This window comes from Tuber melanosporum, assembly GCF_000151645.1.
Source record: "Tuber melanosporum whole genome shotgun sequence assembly, scaffold_19, strain Mel28".
NCBI classification, from domain to species: domain Eukaryota; kingdom Fungi; phylum Ascomycota; class Pezizomycetes; order Pezizales; family Tuberaceae; genus Tuber; species Tuber melanosporum.
The window spans coordinates 543,722-561,965 of record NW_003298852.1 but is presented as its reverse complement, the minus strand read 5'-3'; the positions used below and the strand labels follow the sequence as shown (position 1 = coordinate 561,965).

The 18,244-nt window shown below is 46.8% G+C and overlaps 4 protein-coding genes; 1 reads left to right on the top strand and 3 right to left on the bottom strand.

The window, feature by feature from the left end:
- Positions 1-51: 51 nt before the first annotated feature.
- On the bottom strand, positions 52-1,947 carry GSTUM_00005374001 (uncharacterized protein). XM_002837452.2 has 4 exons: positions 1,851-1,947; positions 1,331-1,783; positions 590-1,248; positions 52-521 (listed from the first exon to the last, which is right to left on the bottom strand). Exons 1-4 carry the CDS (start codon positions 1,854-1,856, stop codon positions 215-217), a joined length of 1,425 nt encoding a protein of 474 aa, XP_002837498.1. The 5' UTR covers positions 1,857-1,947; the 3' UTR covers positions 52-214.
- A 395-nt stretch (positions 1,948-2,342) lies between these two features.
- On the bottom strand, positions 2,343-6,025 carry GSTUM_00005373001 (uncharacterized protein). XM_002837451.2 has 11 exons: positions 5,889-6,025; positions 5,678-5,818; positions 5,465-5,613; positions 5,016-5,387; positions 4,756-4,967; positions 4,441-4,703; positions 4,093-4,391; positions 3,928-4,042; positions 3,721-3,853; positions 3,239-3,341; positions 2,343-3,083 (listed from the first exon to the last, which is right to left on the bottom strand). Exons 1-10 carry the CDS (start codon positions 5,894-5,896, stop codon positions 3,270-3,272), a joined length of 1,764 nt encoding a protein of 587 aa, XP_002837497.1. The 5' UTR covers positions 5,897-6,025; the 3' UTR covers positions 2,343-3,083; positions 3,239-3,269.
- A 1,449-nt stretch (positions 6,026-7,474) lies between these two features.
- On the bottom strand, positions 7,475-10,825 carry GSTUM_00005371001 (uncharacterized protein; the record flags this gene model as incomplete). XM_002837450.2 has 6 exons in its annotated part: positions 10,562-10,825; positions 8,659-10,503; positions 8,532-8,602; positions 8,394-8,483; positions 8,103-8,330; positions 7,475-8,022 (listed from the first exon to the last, which is right to left on the bottom strand). Exons 1-6 carry the CDS (start codon positions 10,690-10,692, stop codon positions 7,475-7,477), a joined length of 2,913 nt encoding a protein of 970 aa, XP_002837496.1. The 5' UTR covers positions 10,693-10,825.
- A 217-nt stretch (positions 10,826-11,042) lies between these two features.
- GSTUM_00005370001 (uncharacterized protein) lies at positions 11,043-16,863 on the top strand (the record flags this gene model as incomplete). XM_002837449.2 has 6 exons in its annotated part: positions 11,043-11,116; positions 11,152-11,317; positions 11,398-13,538; positions 13,596-13,843; positions 13,903-15,392; positions 15,456-16,863. 6 exons carry the CDS (start codon positions 11,043-11,045, stop codon positions 16,737-16,739), a joined length of 5,403 nt encoding a protein of 1,800 aa, XP_002837495.1. The 3' UTR covers positions 16,740-16,863.
- Between the last annotated feature and the right edge of the window lie 1,381 nt (positions 16,864-18,244).

Sequence of the window (18,244 nt, the reverse complement as noted above, 5' to 3'; positions counted from 1 at the left end):
TTCGAAGAGAGAAAAAAAGCACGATAGAAAATCACATACAGTATGATACTATTTTTAAGTGCAAGAACCCGAATCTATCTTCGTGAATCGGAATCGCTACTTTTAAAAATACAGAGCATAATCATTACTAGATATTCCCCACCCCCCCCAATCGCTTTTTGTATGTGGCAAGAGTAAGAAGAAAGAACAGCCTTGATAACGCAACCCCACTTCTCTATGAAATTTCCATCCTATCTCCCCCGCCGGCTGTAGTATCACCACCAGCGAATGTAACGTTGCCTTCCTCGCTGATAAATTTCTTTTCGTACTCTTGGAGATATTGAGAGCTTCGCCCTTGGTCGAAGAAGAGCTTGTAGCTTCGTTGGACGTCGCCAACCTCGACCAAGCTTGATTTCCTCTTTGCGGCGATAAGGCTTGCAGTGGTGATAAGATGGGAACTGTAACGGAGGCCGGTTTCCTGGCCTATCTTGGTGAGGAGAGCGAGGGCATCAGGAGAGAGGGTTATTTCTTCTTCTTGAGCCCTGTAGACGACCCGTTAGCAGATCGATAAACGGGTGGTTAACTTGGTGGCTTATGGGATTATGTATACCTAATGGCAAGAATCTCCTTAATTTCCTCAGGTCCATAAGGGTACGTCGGCATGATAACCACCCTGTCCAAAAAGTCCAATGGAAGCCCATGCGGGCTCCTGTAGTTCGTCCCGCGAATCCTGGTGTTCCCACGATTACTCGCCATGATAACAATCGGCGAGAGTTCACTTTCCAAGGCTCTATTGATATACGAGAAGCACTCGATATCCAGCATATGCACCTCGTCGATGAACAGCACGCCGGGCACGATCTCAGCCTTGCCTTCCTCCTTCCACTCCCCAACCTTGATATTAATCTGGTCACGGACCTCACTGCGAATCTCACCGGTGTCGCCGGAGAAGAGCGCGAGGAAGCCCTGGGTGCGGGAGTTGATGACGTCGATCTCGTGCAGGGAGACGGTGTGGACCGATTCCTTGCGTGTCTGGATCTCGCCCTCGGGGCATTGGACGAACTTTGTGTCGGGACCCATCGCGTCGTAGTCACGGGATCGAGTGAATGAACGGCCGAGCTTGGTGATTTTCCCGGAGGACTTGTCAATGCTGATAATATCGCCGGCCATTACTTTCTCCTTTGTGAGGCCGTCGATCATCTTGGTGCCCAGGTCGTACATTGTTTCCATGTCAGTGGTTTTCATAGTGAGTTTTCCTTGTTTGTGGCCCTTTTAGTGTGTTAGCGGTTGTTGTGTGCGTGAGATTGCCTCCAGCAGGCGATAGCAGCAGAAAAGAACGAGGATGAAATACCCCCGTAACAGATCTATCAATCTGAATCTCCACGACCTCCCCTTCAATAACCTCGCTCTCTTCCTTAATCCGAACACCGATACTCTGTCTGAAAGCCTGCGTGAGGGCCTCAGTCTTGCTCATGTCCAAAGAGAAGATCTCCGAACTCGATAACATCGTGAACGGCACGTCTGGTCCGAGGCTCTGCGCCATAGCCATAGCGATCGCCGTCTTCCCCGTGCTCGGAGGTCCAGCCATCAACACGGCCCTGCCAGCGATCTTGCCCTCCTGCACCATCTTCAGGATGATTGCCGCGGCCTTGCGCGCGCGGGCTTGACCGACGAGGCCCTGGGAGGCCGCCCGTGGCTCGAGAGTCTCTGCATCGATTCCGAGGCCGCGGATGTGTGAGTGGGCAGCGATGAGGTTCATGCCTCGGATTTCCTTGGCTTCCCCGACGGTGGTTATACCAAGATTCTAGAGAGAGAGGTGGTGTGAGTGTTACTCATGGATAGAGCCTTTGGAAACTTAAGGGGAGACTTACCGCCATATGGGATGATATTGAGAAGCTGTGGTTGTTTTGGGTGTTGGAACTATGGTGAGGGAGCTTTGGGGTCGGTTCGTGGTTTGGGCATTCTTAGGTGTGTAGGTATGATACTGTACTGTTCACGCTCGGTAGGACATCCCTCGTGATTCCAGTGGTGCAAACATCACATAGCTTAGTCAGAATTTTAACCAAAATACTACGGTACACTTCCATAAGACGGCTCAGAGCACGATTTTTTCTTCCATATCAAGAAGACACTCTGGGGTGGATAATATCTTCTGGTGAAAAATCTGGTCTTTTCACATTATTCCTTCAAATCGACTCACATGCCCCGAGCGAATCCTGTATGATAGTTGATGTGTCACCCGAGCACTACCCCAGAACATAGCACCAGCATCATATTACTGAATAGTTTTCATTTCATGGGATTGAAGACACTCTGATTACAGACCAATGCTGCGAGAAATATTGTTTCGTACTACAAAATACTAATATTATACAATCCCAAATGCTAAGCTTTATTTTAGAATCGCGAAAAAAATGTCAAAGGAAAGACCACCCAAGCAACCGGTATACTAAATGAGCCAAATGACAAAAGGAATTAAAGCTCTGCGGATGAACAACAACGGCACTAGAATAGTTGCTGCGATACAACGGAAGGCCAGACTATGTATTACACGAAACGAAATCCAAGTTGCAAAAATCCCAGCCTTATATAGACCACCAATCGTGAGAGCATCTTGAGTTGCGCAGCTAAGTCCTCTAGTGGCTGCCTATTGTCCCCGTACTAATCAATCCATTTCCAATTCAGAATTCCACAGAATGAAAAGATGGATGCTGTTGGTCCTTAATGTTGAGCAGCTGCCCGAGAACAATATATGGTATGCATAGCTTAATCCACTATGATGAGTAGAGGAGGGGAAGAAAAAACAACCCGATTAGACAGGGTATCCCATCAAAAAAATGTTGCTTGGTTTCGTGATGGAGGTTGTGATTTTGTTAGTGGCTTTTGAAAGTAGCAAGGGGAAGTAGGCCAACGATCATGAATGAGTACTCGAGTGCGTTGATCACGAAACAAAATTCCAACACGTGAACGCCAGCAGAAGTCGAATGGAGCCATGGGCTGGGGCGACAGATCCCAATTGATATCCAGGTGAAAAAAAAGGGGGGGATGAAAGACGAAAAAAGAAAGAGGACACGCTTTTGTTCGGGGATCGATACCTATCGCATCTAAACGATAAGAATTATCAGAATCCGCGAACCTATCACACTTGGGACACTAGATCATCACGTAGAAATATCTTGAGCCGATTTTGAAAGCAAAACCGGCCCAAGTACAGGAACAAATGCGAAAGAGGGGTGAAGGAAAGGAGGGTAATTCGCACGATAGCCCCACTCTGAATGCCCCCGAAGGGACTACGCCTGTGCAGGTTGTTGCTGGTGGACCGAAGTCTGCCTTGCACGTTTAGTGTCATCGTTGATCGAAGCCTATGAGATGGAACCGCCATGAATCGGGTGGTGACATGTAATTAGCCAATTCGTTGCTCTATGCGGAGGATTACTGCTATTCATCACTTGGTCCGTAGTCGGGGAGGAGGTTTTGCAAACTGATCCATTTTTGCTGTGATGGTTTCCCCTTTCCCTCAGCTTCTTTTTTGATGCTTCTTTTCCTCCCTTCTCATACTTTTTTTTCTTTCGTTTTTCATATTCTGTGGTCTTGAGGGGGTCAACTACTCTCAGCGCGCCCTTCCTTTTCCCGCCGATAGCGCTAATTAGGAATCTGCCAGTGGGGGCTCCTCATGTGTTTTTGGCTTTTTTTGCATCTTACCTCCTCCCGTTTAGGACAACATGTAGAACCCATACGTACCTCATCCGCTGATCTCTTTTTTGTGGCCGATCCGCCATTTGCGGTGCCAGCCTTCCTCTTGATGATCTTCTTTTTGGTTTTTTTTACTGGCTTAGTCTCACCAGGTTGGAAAACATTATCCGGAAGTTCAAAACTTGAGTCAATATTTGGTAAGCCGGGACGGTCCTCAAATACTAGAGGGGAAAAAAGAGCTTGGGATATGCTTACTTGCGCGCGAGATTGATATGAATAGTGTGTTCATCCTCGTTATAGGACGGCCAGGTTTTACAAGTTTCGAAGAACTCCTGGCTCGCCCAGGATATGTCGATGTGCTTCGAAATTTCTGGATGGGTAAGTACATACGAAATTTGGGACAATAAAAAAAGTAATTACCGGTGTTAATCTCCAACCCAACATAATAAGTTGTGGTGTAAACTTTAAACTTGGATTCGTCTTCTTTCTTCTCAACATCTCCATTCTGCTCTGCTTTGAGATCTGTGACTACTGTCTTCACACCCACTTGGTTATCAATAGCTTTTATTTCACCGTTAGCAATGCGGATAGCTTCCTCCTCAGTCTCACAAAAGTGAACGTTATCAAATCCTTTGTTGAAAGGGTGTGCAAGTTTGATGGTTTCAAGTATCTCGAGCTTCATGACTAAGTGACGAAGCTTAGACTCCACAAGGCCAGACCTGCTGAGAGTGAGACACCAGGAAACAGAAAATGAGGGAAACAGCCTACCATCCAAGTAACGTATCTTTGTCTTTAGCAGCAGCGACTACACTCAAGTAGTACCGATAGCCATTTGTAAAGAATGAATGGCGCTCAAAAAGCTTATCCCAGCTCAAGTTGCCGACCATAATACCGTCCATTATTTCAGCAGCATGTTTCATTTCTCGAATAATGATTGATTTGGTAGATTTGGTTATGTTGTGAGTAGCGCACATACTTGGATACGCTGGGGTAATGATGGGCATTAGGTGTCCACGATCAGAAGGATATATCTTAAGGGCATTAGCATTTGAGAATACTCCGATTTGACCAAACATAGCCCACCTTAGGGTTCCAGACCCGAACACTCAATGGACCATCTTCAATACCTTTCAAAAGGACTGGTTGAGGCCAAGTCCAATGAGCCAAAATCTTGAAGAACTTGCTTATGACAACTGCGCTAACGGCCATAGGGTAAAGTTGGCAGATCCTAGCAACAAGCATAGCCCACGCCACACCACCGGGGAATCCCATAACGTTGGCATAAATAGCGCGCCCTTAAGACCAAATCAGCGAAAGAACGGGTTTTGGAAAGCGATGTTTACGTTGTGCCCAGAGCTTTATCCCCCTCAATGCCATCCTAAAGACACCAGGTTTGGGAACAAGAGTTAATATTTCATCAGTAACCCGGGTGCCATTTAAACAACGAAGATTAACTTCGTCACACCCTCTTAGCAGCTCCTTGTCACTGAGTGCCATATCCTTCGGAACCGAGTTTACGTTGGCAAGTCTCGCAAAGATTAAATCAATGGAGATAGATTGTAATTTGAACTTTATAATCGGGACGAAGGCATCAGGAACCATTGAAAGATCTTCCGGCGGGGGAACCAATTCCTGAAGCATAGCAGGGAGGGTTGCAAAGAAGTCATGCCGGGTAATATGCGCCGGAGTAACAAGGAGAGTATCGATATCAGAACCTATAACACGGTGGAAAAGTTAGCTCATAAAAGGCAAACCACGAGGAGTACAAGCAAATAAAATAGCGAGTATTCACCTGGCGCGTATACACCCAGACGGTAGCTCCCATAAGTGAAGATCTTCCCCCCTGAATTTTTAATGATATGTTCGGGCATGCCCTTGTTGGCACAAACTTTTTTCACAAAGCCCTCGGTAAGATTCTGTAGAGTATTCAAAACCAGGACACTATCATACGCACAAACCCAATTAGCCAATGAGATTGATCGACTCTCAAAGCAAAGGCACAAACCGCTTCTGACTCTCTTCTGCTCCCTCAAAGCTCCCCTGCTTTTTCAACTCTTCGATAAGAGCTTGATTGCGCTCAACTTCCTTGTCGGTAGGTGTCGCAACGGATATCGGTGGTGTAACACCATACTGTTGGCGCGCTGGTCTATATCAAAATCGTCAATAGTCCGTTTGGGGCCGCTCAATCGAAACGGGAACAGGAAGCTTACACGTACTCAGTCATCTTGCGCAGGGATATTTGGGGTCTCTATGGAGGCTAAAATTCTAAATGAAAGTTATCAGCAGACAGAAGGGAGTCTGGATAGAGATGATCAAGAACTGTGGTTGGGAAATGTGGAAGGAAGGAGGTAGGTGAATGAGGGGTGGTTGTTGTTGCTGGACACAGAACGGGGTTTTCAACAGGTGAGCGCGGTTGTAGCCAAATCAATAGTTGTTTCATGGTCCCTGTTACGTAAGCGATAACCCAACCAGGATCATAGTATTGTACCGTACGGTAGGCCGGGTAAGGCATAAAGCGGAATAAACCCCTGCCGCTGCTTGTATCATGAAACCCTACGACTAACATCATACTCATTTCTATTTAGCAAAAGCCTTTCAGAACAGCCAGCAGGGAGCAATATAAAAACGAAAAATGGTTCCTGATTCCACCACCATTATTCACTCTTATCGCGCCCTCTACAAAGCTGGACTGGCCGCCGTTCAATATTCCTCTCCTGCACGATATTCTATTCGAGAAAAACTACGGAAAGCTTTTCGAAGTTCGAATCCTAATCGATTTTCACAACAGCGGGTTGACAACACGGTCCGGTTCCTAAGGACAGCGGCGAGAAGGAAGGGGATGGAACATTGCATTGTAAAGAATCTATGCAAGGTGGCATATTGGCAGCTGCACAGTAGGAAAAAGTTGGCCCCATAATTGGAATTGAGCTGAAAAACGAATGATATACGTATCCGTGTTTATTACCGGCGGCTAACTCAATTGCTTTCCCCCAAATTAGTCGGCAACTAGTTGTGGGAAAAAGCAAAACACCGGTCACAGAACAAGCATTCAGCAGCTATTTGGAGACCATTGGGCTGCTCAATCAGAGCATGGATCTTGAACTACGGTAATATCGCAATAGAGCAAATAATATCAAACCCCGGTTCTCGGAGAGACGAAGAAGTGTTTTTTACAGAACTTTTTAAAATTTAATAGCACACATCACCATTTTCTACTCAAGAAAGCCTGGAAAGGAGAGGATTTTCTGAATGCTAAGAGTGACACAGATTTAGAATCCTGGAAAGGTCAACACCTCTCCTGCATCGTGGTGTCCCTGGCGAGAACAGGTTGCATATTGTTCTGTATTATGTAACAGTACTTGGTCTGATCGGTACATCGTAAACTACTGAGTTCAAAGATTTCACTGTACACCCGAGTCTCCAGAGCGAGACTCCTAGCACGGCCCTCGGCGAATGCAAATGTGCGGTCAATCCCTGAAAAAAAGAAAAACATAGAGAGTGTAACTCGAGTAGATTTCCTTTCTCAACAGAAACAGAAAAGGTCATACATATTCAGAGGATAGTGTAAGCGGTGAGGTAACATTAGTTTGAGAAGGTACAGTACCAAGACAAAGTTTTATATGAAGTTGCTTATGATACACATGTGCGAGAGATGGTAAATCGTGATCCCTACTATATACCTAGGACCCATGAAACTCGCATTGAGAGAGATTAATTGGAAAAAGAAAAGAAGCTAGGATATATGGAGGTTCTTTGTATATATATATTTTTTTATTGCGGTTGGGGAAATCATCATGAGCTTCTAAAGGTAGACATCCCTATTCCCAACATCCTTATTGGGCGCAGAGAATACCCAATGATACTTGCCATTTACGAATGGCTTCGGGATACGCCTTCTCAACTCTGCTAATTTTCCATCATCATAGGGGAGATTCTCGAGCTGAATAGCTTCCAAGATGTGCATGACAACCGTCGTCTCTTTTAAAGGTGGGTTCCGACAAAGTTTCGTGATTTCTTCCACAGAGTGCTCCCCGCCGTGCCACAGCGAATAGGCCTTTAGCTGTGAATGTTGAGCCTTTGCTTCTATACCACTTCCGGCAAGCGCACTCAAAAACATGGTTGCCCATGAATTGGCCGCTTCGACCTCAGGTCCATCAAGGTTGGTGCGTTCTGGTTCATAATCGTACTCTTCTACCTCCTCTTCAATGATAGGATAGTCGTTGTCGGAAGGCGGCTCCTGTGGGGGTATGATTCGGCACCCTGGAAACCTAGGAATAGGAGTAAGTTCACGTCTTTCCCTCTCTAATGCGTCGAAGACGCGGAATGCCGCATAGGCATCATTCGCCGCATCTAAAGAATTAAAGTCAACTTCTCAACCACTGTAGGCAGGCCCATGTCATCCTGCCTTTTCTATTTTTCTGAAAACTTACATTGTACTTGTTTATTACTTAACTCAACCGCCCAATTGCTTATCCTTGAGGCGCTCTTGTCTAAGGGAAGATAGAGGCATTCCTCAGTTAATCTAGAAAGAGCAATCAAACGTCGAGTAATAGAACCTGCCAAGGTTCTCACATCATGGACAAGATTCCACAGATCAGACAGCTCGAAAATTCCAGCAGAGTGGACACCAAGGAATTTAGAGACTCTCTTTGCATCGCCTAATTCATGCAATATGGTTAGAGTTGATTGGCAGAACAACAGAGGCGCAGAGGTGAAGATACCTGTCACACTTACGCCTGCTTTCATGATATTCTCTGACTCCAACACTCTTCTAAGATTTGGCGGTACCAACTCAAAATCGGGAATCTGGCCTATGAACATAATTAGCTAAGACAGATGAATCTTGCGCAACAACATACCTGGAACTCTGGCAAAATGGAATAATGCGATGTCGCTTTCATTTGCTATCTGCATCAACGATGCGTTGACTCTATAGAGTGGTTGGTATCAAACTTTTGAGAAGACTCGGATCTGTAGCGAACTTACTTTGCGGATTTTGAGGCCGAATAGTTCGCGGGTACCCATTCCAAATCAAAACCGAGAATATTATCATTAAGAAACAATTCGGCCACCCGATCAAACTCCTCAATTGTTTTGCAATAATGGACATTGACCTTCTCCCCCCCCGTGCTGCACGTATATAAATCGTAGCGCCAATACCTCAAGGGACTATTATCTTTCAAGGAGAATTTTTTAAATAACGTCTCGTCGGATATATGATAGGTTAACGGAGCGTATGGCTGTTCTGTCCAGCGAAGCGGTTTAGCGAACTCAACTAATGACTTGCCAGTCTTTGGTTTTGGCGGAGCTTCAACTTCAGTGACAGTCTCAGCTTTCTCGATAGCTTTCTCGATGGCAACAACTGCCTTGCGCTCTCTAGCTTTTGCCACGGTCACCTTCTCCGCTCTCTTTGCTGGCGCGGGAGTCTTAACAATTGTTGAATGTGTATCAATCTCGACCTGCGTTTTCTCAGATACTCCACAGGGTGAGTTATTACCCGATTCGGAGGTTTCACGGGGCGAGAAACCACTAGTCTCTGAATCTGTAACTTCCGAAGCCCTCTCATCAACACAAGAACTAAAATCAGGGATACCTATAGTTGACGTGGTGTTGGGAGAAGACCCTTGCTCTTCTAAATCAAGTCTAAGAAATGAGTAAGAGCTTTGCTCCACAAACTGCTCCTGTTTGGGAGAATTGTTTTCGGGGACCTCCGGTTGCTTCAATTCCTCAATGATGTCGTCTGCATAGTTACTTTGCAAGACGAAGGATGACTTGTCTGGGATTTCGCGGGGTGGATCCTTCAATGCTTTTTCCACAGCGATGACGTCTGCATAGTTACTTTGCAAGACGAAGGATGACTTGTCTGGAATTTCGCGGGGTGGATCCTTCAATGCTTTTTCCACAGCGATGACGTCTGCATAGTTACTTTGCAAGACGAAGGATGACTTGTCTGGAATTTCGCGGGGTGGATCCTTCAATGCTTTTTCCACAGCGATGACGTCTGCATAGTTACTTTGCAAGACGAAGGATGACTTGTCTGGAATTTCGCGGGGTGGACCCTTCAATGCTTTTTCCACAGCAGGGTCCGCCGATATTGGGCTAACCTTTTCTTCCTTGATTTCCTCCTTGATTTCCTCCTTGATTTCACCCTTGGTTTCCTCCTTGATTTCCTCGTTGATTTCCTCGTTGATTTCCTCGTTGATCTCCTCCTTAGCTTCCTTCTTGGCTTCCTCCTTGGCTTCCTCCTTGGTCTCTTCCTTGGCTTCCTCCTTGGCTTCCTCCTTGAGTTCCTCCTTGAGTTCCTCCTTGAGTTCCTCCTTGAGTTCCTCCTTGAGTTCCTCCTTGAGTTCCTCCTTGGGTTTCTCCTTGGGTTTCTCCTTGGCTTCCTCCTTGAGTTCCTCCTTGGGTTCCTCCTTGGTCTCACTCCATAGAAGTTTCGCAACTTCCGCACGAATCATCTTCAAAATGTCCAGTGCCCCTTTTTTTGTGTTGACCTTTAATACTCGTCCATTGCTATCAGTAGCTTTAGAACTATGCCTAGAATCCCGACTTCCCGTACCATCCCGGCCTTGCCTTCCTACCCCACCCTCAAAATCAGCACTATCTGTGTCCCCGGATGACCCTTTATGTCCCGCCTGAGCAACTAGGGAGGCCGAAGTTGAGAAACTCCGTCTATTTGATCGTCCGGTGAACCCAAGAGCAGAAACTGTAACATCTAAAAGTAGACACTGATCCCTCAAATGCAACCCTAAAGAAGAATTGGGATTCGGAGGAGCATTGCTGAACAATTTTTGGCGGCCCAACGGCGAAGTCCAGTTGGGATTCCCACCACTATATTGCCTTTAGAATTCATGAAAGTGTAAGGTGCAGAAAGCCAATAAATGCTCACCGTATTCGCCGCACCCTTCCGACTGTGTGAATAGTGGGGCAGCTTGGGGTAGTTCCGAAAGTAGAAACCCTTCGGAAACTAGAGCATAAAAACGGGAAGCCCCGGACAAAGGTTTGGTGCCTGGATAACATCTGGGCTGGTGCCAGGGATTGGTCAAAAAAATTAAAAGGGGAATGTAGAAAGTAGCGAGTGGAGGTGCCTACCCCTGGGTAACAGGAAGAAAACTCGCTTCAAGTGGTTTGTTTGGTGTATGTTGTTGCGCGCGCCCGTCTATATGAGGCTCCTGGGGCTGTCAAAATGAAGTATGATAGAAACCTGGAATACTGTCATAGGGTCTACAAGGAAAGCAGGGTAACCTTCTAAGTACCAGGTTACCCCATTGCGAGTCCAGTAAACTTCCCCGTTTGTCATAAGCTCAGTGGAAGCTACGATGTTGCAGTAATTTTCAGTCAAAATAATCTGGTTTTCATCTTCAAGTCCAATGTCTCTCGATCCTGGCTCCAGAATTCCATCCCCCTTAAGCTCTGGCCGCTCATCACCTCAGCCAAGACCGAAGTTTCGAAATGACGATGGCACGAATTACCCATAAGCTATATCAGAGAACATCAGTTAACAAGTTGGTCTGCAGAAGTTACGAGAAAAGACCCGAAATACAAACGATATTCTACGACCATTGATCGTGCACTTTCTCTATTCGAGAGCTATAGTCTACAAGAATGGGCTGATTATATCTCGTTTCTCGGCCGACTTCTCAAGGTTACTGATAATCCTTGCCTTTGGCGAATTCCGTTAAAGTTACCAGAGTTGTGCTAACTCATTTAAAATAAAAGAAATAGGCACTCCAATCTCACCCCTCACTTCCTTTAATACCGTCAAAAACCCTTATAGCAAAACGACTAGCACAGTGCCTAAATCCGCAACTTCCCTCTGGAGTTCACCAGAAGACAATTGAGGTTTATTCCTACATATTCTCTATGATTGGGCGTGAGGGCCTTGCGGCAGACCTGACCCTGTGGACACCCGGTTTGGCACCAGTTCTCTCATACGCATCCCTGACCTTAAAGCCCCATTATCTTACGCTTCTCGAGAGATTTTACCTTCCCCTTTCGACCGCTTTACGGCCGGCTCTAAAAGGCTTAATATTAGCCTTACTTCCTGGTATTGACGAGGAGGGCGGTGAATACTTTGACCGAACACTGGCCTTGATAGACGAAATTCGAAATGGGGTTTGTGATGATGCATATTTCTGGCAGTGCTTCTTATTAGCTACCATCACAAGCCCAGGCAGGCGGCAGGGGGCGCTAGCTTTCCTGGGAAGGAGACTCCCAAAACTGGATCCCGAAAGAAGTGGAGATAATTTGGAGTCGGGAGGAAGTGGTTCTGAAGCCTTAATTAGCCCGGAACCTGGACTTTTGATTAGGGCCTTTTGTGCGGGCCTGAATGATGAGCAGATCTTGGTTCAACGAGGTTTCCTGGACTTACTGGTGGGGTCACTCCCGCTTTGCTCAAAAATACTGCAAGGGCGGGTGAGCAAACCTGATCTTGAGCTTCTAGTAACCTCAGCAGCTGGGGTGGTTTTACGGAGAGATATGTCGCTTAATCGTCGCCTCTGGGCCTGGTATCTCGGACCGGAAGGACACGAACGGCGCGAGAACGATTACTTTGGAAAATGTGGTCTCGGTGCCTTGATCGGAGGGTTGGAAAAGATGCTCGATCAGCCTACGGGGGCTAGTTCTATTGAACGGGCAAAGCCGTACAGGATATGCCTTTCTTTAATGGATCGCTGGGAGGTTGGTTCTTTGGTTGTCCCCAAACTGTTTTTGCCTGTGATCGAAAGCGTAAGGCAATATGAGAAATCGGCACCGAGTAAGGAAGTTTATACAGAAGTCCTCAAGAGTGCCCGAATGTTTTTTGATGGGGTTGAAGCATCACTCATTTGGGGTCAAATATTGGAAAAGGTTACTCGGGCGTTTTCAGCCGGGGAAGGAACGGAAGCAGAAGAGATATTGGAGGGTGTGCGTTTTGTTATCAGAACTTTCAATGTGAATGAGGAAGAGATGGTGGTACTACATACTCCCTTATTGGTACTAGCAATACTCGTAGAGCTGGGGAAAGTCTCTGGGGGCCTTGGAAAAGCATTGCAAGCAAAGGGGCTCAGGATTGCCGAAGACCTATGGCGAATGGTCCCCGAGAGAGTCTTCATTACAACACCGGCACAGGGGACTTCAGAACTAGAGCACGCAGACAACGCAATGATCATGGAAGGGGTACAGCAGTTTTATAGATATAGTGGAGGATCCGCAGCTGGACCGCCATTCTCCATCCAGAATGTAGGTCAATGGATTCTTCGAGAAGCTGCCAGGGCAGCCCAAAGCGCCTTGACAGATCCCAAAAACGATGAAGACATAAGGGTACGGTGCCACTTACTAGTCAGTGTTATCCAGAAAACCCCCCAGTTCCAATGCTGGAAGGAATCAACACAGCTCGCCCAATCTTTCCTCACCGTTCTGTCGAATCCAGTTGTGTCTTTTGCCGCATTACAAGGAATCGCGAATGTGGTGGCTCCTTTGTACATTAAGAGTTACATATCACCGCATGATATTGGGTCCCTGATCCTGCCTATTATTAAACATGTCTGGGGCTATTTGTCACCTGATAGACCCAAATTTCATGTGGAAGCGGTAAAAGTAATTTGGAACCTTCAGATGGTCCTAGCGGATAGAAAAATAGAAGCCGCAATTGCAACTGTGATGACCGAAGGCGATGTTGGTGGCGTCTATTCCTCAAGGAACGCTGAGCATGGAAAGAAATTCGGTGTGCTCTGGATGCACAGTAGCAATCACCCCAGTAGTGCAAGCGGGTTAGAAATGGTCTTGACAAGACCATTGTTCTTATTCCTGGATGCATTAGGGGATGACGGATTAGAGGTGGCTGTCTTCGCTCGCGGCTGGCTACAGAATCTTGGGAGTGTTTATAGGTATGTCACATCAGGTGTATTGCATCTTAGGGGATATCCAGGGGCTTATTTTCGAAGACTGTTCAGCGTATTCATTACAAAGCTTCTTGGATTGGGTTTCCTGAGAGATCCCGGCCAGAGAGATGCCAACGGCGCACCAATTAGAAGACAGCCATTCGGGGAAAACGATGATTTGGAGATAGCTACCTACTACTTCCAGACGCTGTCAAACATCCTACAGTATTCCACAAACACAGTACTAGCCGCCCTGGCAAGTGAATTGGTCATTGGGGCCGATGAGGCTCGGGCTAAAGTTCTTGTGGAAGGTAAGGGACCATTCTCATAAAATCAAGTCTCTTGCAGCTAACATTTTCGTTCTCGACAGCTGGATACGGAGAAGATGATATGACCCTTCAAACATTTTTTGTCAAAGCTGCCGTGCGAGCCATTGATGGTGATGCCAAAGAGAAAAAAGATGTCGGGCGAGTATCTCGCCTTCATAGGATAGCATTGAAAGTGCTACACCAACTGCTCCTAAGCCCTTTTGTAAAACCGCTCATGGATATGGAGCTCGAGAACGTTCTCACTGCCCGGCTCATTTCAGCGCTAGACGTTACGGACACATATGTGCAGGTTTCATTATTGGACGTATTATTTGCAGCGCTGAAGCTTTCTTTGATGAGACCTGCGAGCCAATTGGGGCAAATCAAAAAGGATACTGGAAGTATTAAAGGAGGACGGGCACCAATATCCATTGAGCCAGAGAAAACGATGATAGCACCGCCCAAGGCTACACCACCACAGCAGCTTCTTAAATGCCTTATCGGTGGATTTTCCAGCTCGAGTAGTCGACCGGTGTTGGACAGTTGGGTCAATTTCTTGACCGAGTGCTTGCCCTTGTTGGAGAACGTTATATTTCAAATTCTAATGCCACTGGTTGAGTGTCTATGCGAACAAATAAGACAAACCTTTCATACATTAAAGCAGGTCTTCAGTCAGGGGGAACACAATGGCTCGACTTCATTAGTTAATAGTCCGGAAGGCACCTTGGTTGCTCTTCTGCATGGCCTTGAACAGATACTTGCGGCAGCTCATGATAAACTTGTTAATGAAGAGATCAAGAGTGCTGGGGCCAGTGCGAAAAGCCCTGATGCGCCAACAGCTAGCACATTCTTCGGTAACATGGTTAGCGGTGTCTTTGCGGTCGAAAGTCCGCAACATAGAAGCTCAGCAGCCAATAACCGCCTCACGGTGCTTCTTTGTTTCAAAGATACTGTGAAAAGCTGCTATGCAATCTGGAGTTGGGGCGATTCTCACGCAATCAATGGGGAAAGTGAGCCGGATCCCGGCAGCAAGGAGAGTTGGCAATATATCATTGTGCGAATGAGAGGGCGTGCCCGCAGGATTCTGGAGCATCTCTTTGGCGCGGAAACGCTTGAATGTTTGGAGACTTTGATTGAACTCTGGCCCGCCAAATCGACACCAGCAAGCGATGTCAAGAAAACTGGGGGTGTGTTCAGACTTATCAATGTACTTGATGGATCGAGGCCCAAGCACACGATTCCCGCTATTTTTAATGCCATCTACTCAAGAACAAATCCGGCTGCGCTAGAACCGAACCGTAAATCGGCACTCACCGCTGAACTTCAAGACCTTGATGTCGTAGTTTTCTTAGTAGAATACGCTCGCAGTTTAGAGGATGATGCTATGGACGAAATCTGGGCAGATTGCATGGTCTTCTTGAAAGATGTTCTTGCCAACCCATTCCCACACCGTCAGACATTGCCAGGTTTACTAAGCTTCACGGCCATCCTAGGAGAAAAGGTAGACAATACCAACTTTGGAGAACAGAGGCGAATGAGAAAGGAGCTAGGGGTAGGTTTCCATTGCCAATTCCCCCATCAACTGTTCTCGAACTATCGTTGACTCTTTCCACAGGATCTTTTCACTAGGCTGCTAACTGCAGCATTCACGGTCAAGCCCATTGGCCAGAATGTGCTAGAATCGCCAGCACCAGTTGCTGGAGGAGATAGAGATAAAGAGAGGGAGATGGAAAAGGAAAGCGACGGAGGTAATAAGGGGGATCGAGCTAGTAGGGGGAAAACGCCCCCGGTCGATATTGTAGCCGTCTTGGTATCTACCGTGCCAGAACTTCGCAAGGTCCTCGTCGAGCCCGATAGGGTGGTCGCTGCCTCCATTGCAATCTCGGCCAACGTAATAGGTCCAACCTTCAGGTCCAAATCATTTCCGCACAATGTCACAGGGGGGGTACTCGATCTTTTGTACCAACTCACACGATTGCCTAATAATCAAAAGGCCTGGAAAAAGGAACTCTCCGACGCTTTCCTTGATCCCAAATTCTTCTCATCATCAATCTCACTTGTTAGAAGCAGCTGGGTTCCGTTAGCTCGACAACTCCTCGTAAGTGAACGAGAACGCATGACGGAGCTTCTAGGGAGAATCACCCCGCCTACAACAGCGGGTGTTCTTTTCGGAGTGGGTGCCACCTCGGCACGACAGGAGGCCGATAAAAAGACTCAACTTAACCTAAAAAGAATTGCATTCCTAATATTCGCGGCGGAGACAGACACTTTTATTGTTAATCTTCCTGAGCTAGAAGACAAGCTGGTCGAATTACTATCTGCCACGGCAGTAACTTCACCATCCTCGGCCACGAGAGGGGATATCTATCTCGTCTTCCGGGCATTAGCTCTTAGGACTTCTCCGGTGCATATTTCCTCCCTCTGGCCGCTTATCAACACCGAATTACAATCCGCTCTATCATCTCTCTTCCCTGACGAGGAGAACGACATATACACAGACTCCTCTATTCTGCAGGCTTGCAAACTCTTGGACACCCTATTAGTTATCGCTCCTGACGAGTTTCAATTACACGAATGGCTGTTCGTAACAGACACGATAGAAGCAGTTTACCGCCCGAACGACTGGAATCCAACCGCTCTCGTGGACCAAGTTGCAAGCGAACTACCTTCTTCCTCCTCGCATGGCACGATGGTGGAGAATCGGCGGAGGCCATGGCTTACTGGTGATCACGTTAGGGAATTGGAAAAGGGTGGGGGTGACATAAGATCTGAGTTACTGAGGCCTTTCTTCAGTAACCTAAGTATCTTCGTTTACGAAGCCACGTATGGGATGAAACCGCCGGATACGGGGGCTTGTGAGGATGCGGTTTTGAGAGATCTTTTCTCGGAGGAGGGATAGATGGGAGTTGGTCAGACAATCGGTGGACGGATGTGGTTGCAACGTATATACTAGTAATTACCGTACTTGAGTAGCATACTTTATGGCTGGCGATAAAGCTAGCACCGCTCAAAGCAGGGGATTGACCTTGTGTTTTTTTTTTCCACCCCATCCATCCCTCAAATCCCCCCCAAAGACTTGAAACTCGCGCTTATGTGAAGTGAAGTATGCATGGCGCATGTAGATATCGTTCGTCATGCGCATATCATTCGTCAATTACTGCAAACTGAACTCACATTCTACGAACATTGCCAATTCCACCTCACAAGACGCACACGTCCTGCAGGCTTCAGAACTGACATGACAGAGGAAACTCTCACCATAAAGCGCTCAAAATCCTCTTTTTCATTTTTACACACTATCATACAAAAAGCACATAGAGCTAAAGCAACCCCCGTACTCAAGTAGAGCTCTATCCGTTCCGTACGCCATTGACTCATCACAACACTCTACCCCGTGTTTCCTTCCCCCTTCCAACAATTCAAGATCCCCATTTACTCATTCTTCCTTCAGTGCCTCGACAAAGCCCAGACCCCAACGGAAAAAAAAACCAATATCAATAATATCAAGTATGATAAAAAAGATAAATTGAATAAATCAAAAATTGAGCAACCCAGAAGGCCCGAAGACCTTTGGCAGAGGCTCTACCCCCGGTGTGCAATGAAGGTGGAGTTCTCCGAGTCTCAGATATCAATGAACGTCCGAGTCTGTCACAAGGTAAGTATGAAGAAGAAAAGGAAAGGAAAAAGAAGGGGAAAGGATGGGAGGGATGGGGAGTTTATATAGTTTTATTGGGTGAGGAGGGTAACAGGGGATTTGGCCGATGGCCAATTAGGGGAAGGGGCTGGGATTCAAGCACTCGAGTACTCGTAGTGGGGGGGTGATTAGTTATTGATTACTCATCGTGATGGGCCCAATGGGGAATGCCCGAATGTTTTGTGGTTGGGGTTGATGAAATGTAGGGTACGAGTATCATCCTACGGTAATCTGTGTACTAGTACAGATTTTGCAGCTTTTCAACGCAGCTATCATAATTGCCTAGTTAACCTCAGATCTTTACCGGGGGCAGTGCGGTCGGGGAGCTCTTACTGTGACCTGCCTGAACTATCCGCAATCTCGGAATATCCTAGGGACAAATACGGATGAAGAGGTACCGGTACCGGTACTTGCAACTTAATGAGGGCTGGTCACGTTGGGGGGGGGTTGAGGCAGGTGGGCTGTCGTTTTGAGTCTGAGCTGTGCTTGAGTACGGTAGGCTACGATATTTACCGGCAAGGCAACCCAGGTGTTGTGATGTTGATGGATACTGCATCAGAGCTTTTCAGGGATTGGGCTGTATTCGATTGATGTGTTTCTGAGAGTCTTGCTAAATTACCACTTACTGCTGGTGGGTTTTTCCCTAACAGCGACTTCCTGCGCAAATGTTTGAAGATTTAATGTGAATATTTAATATTCATAGAAAATTA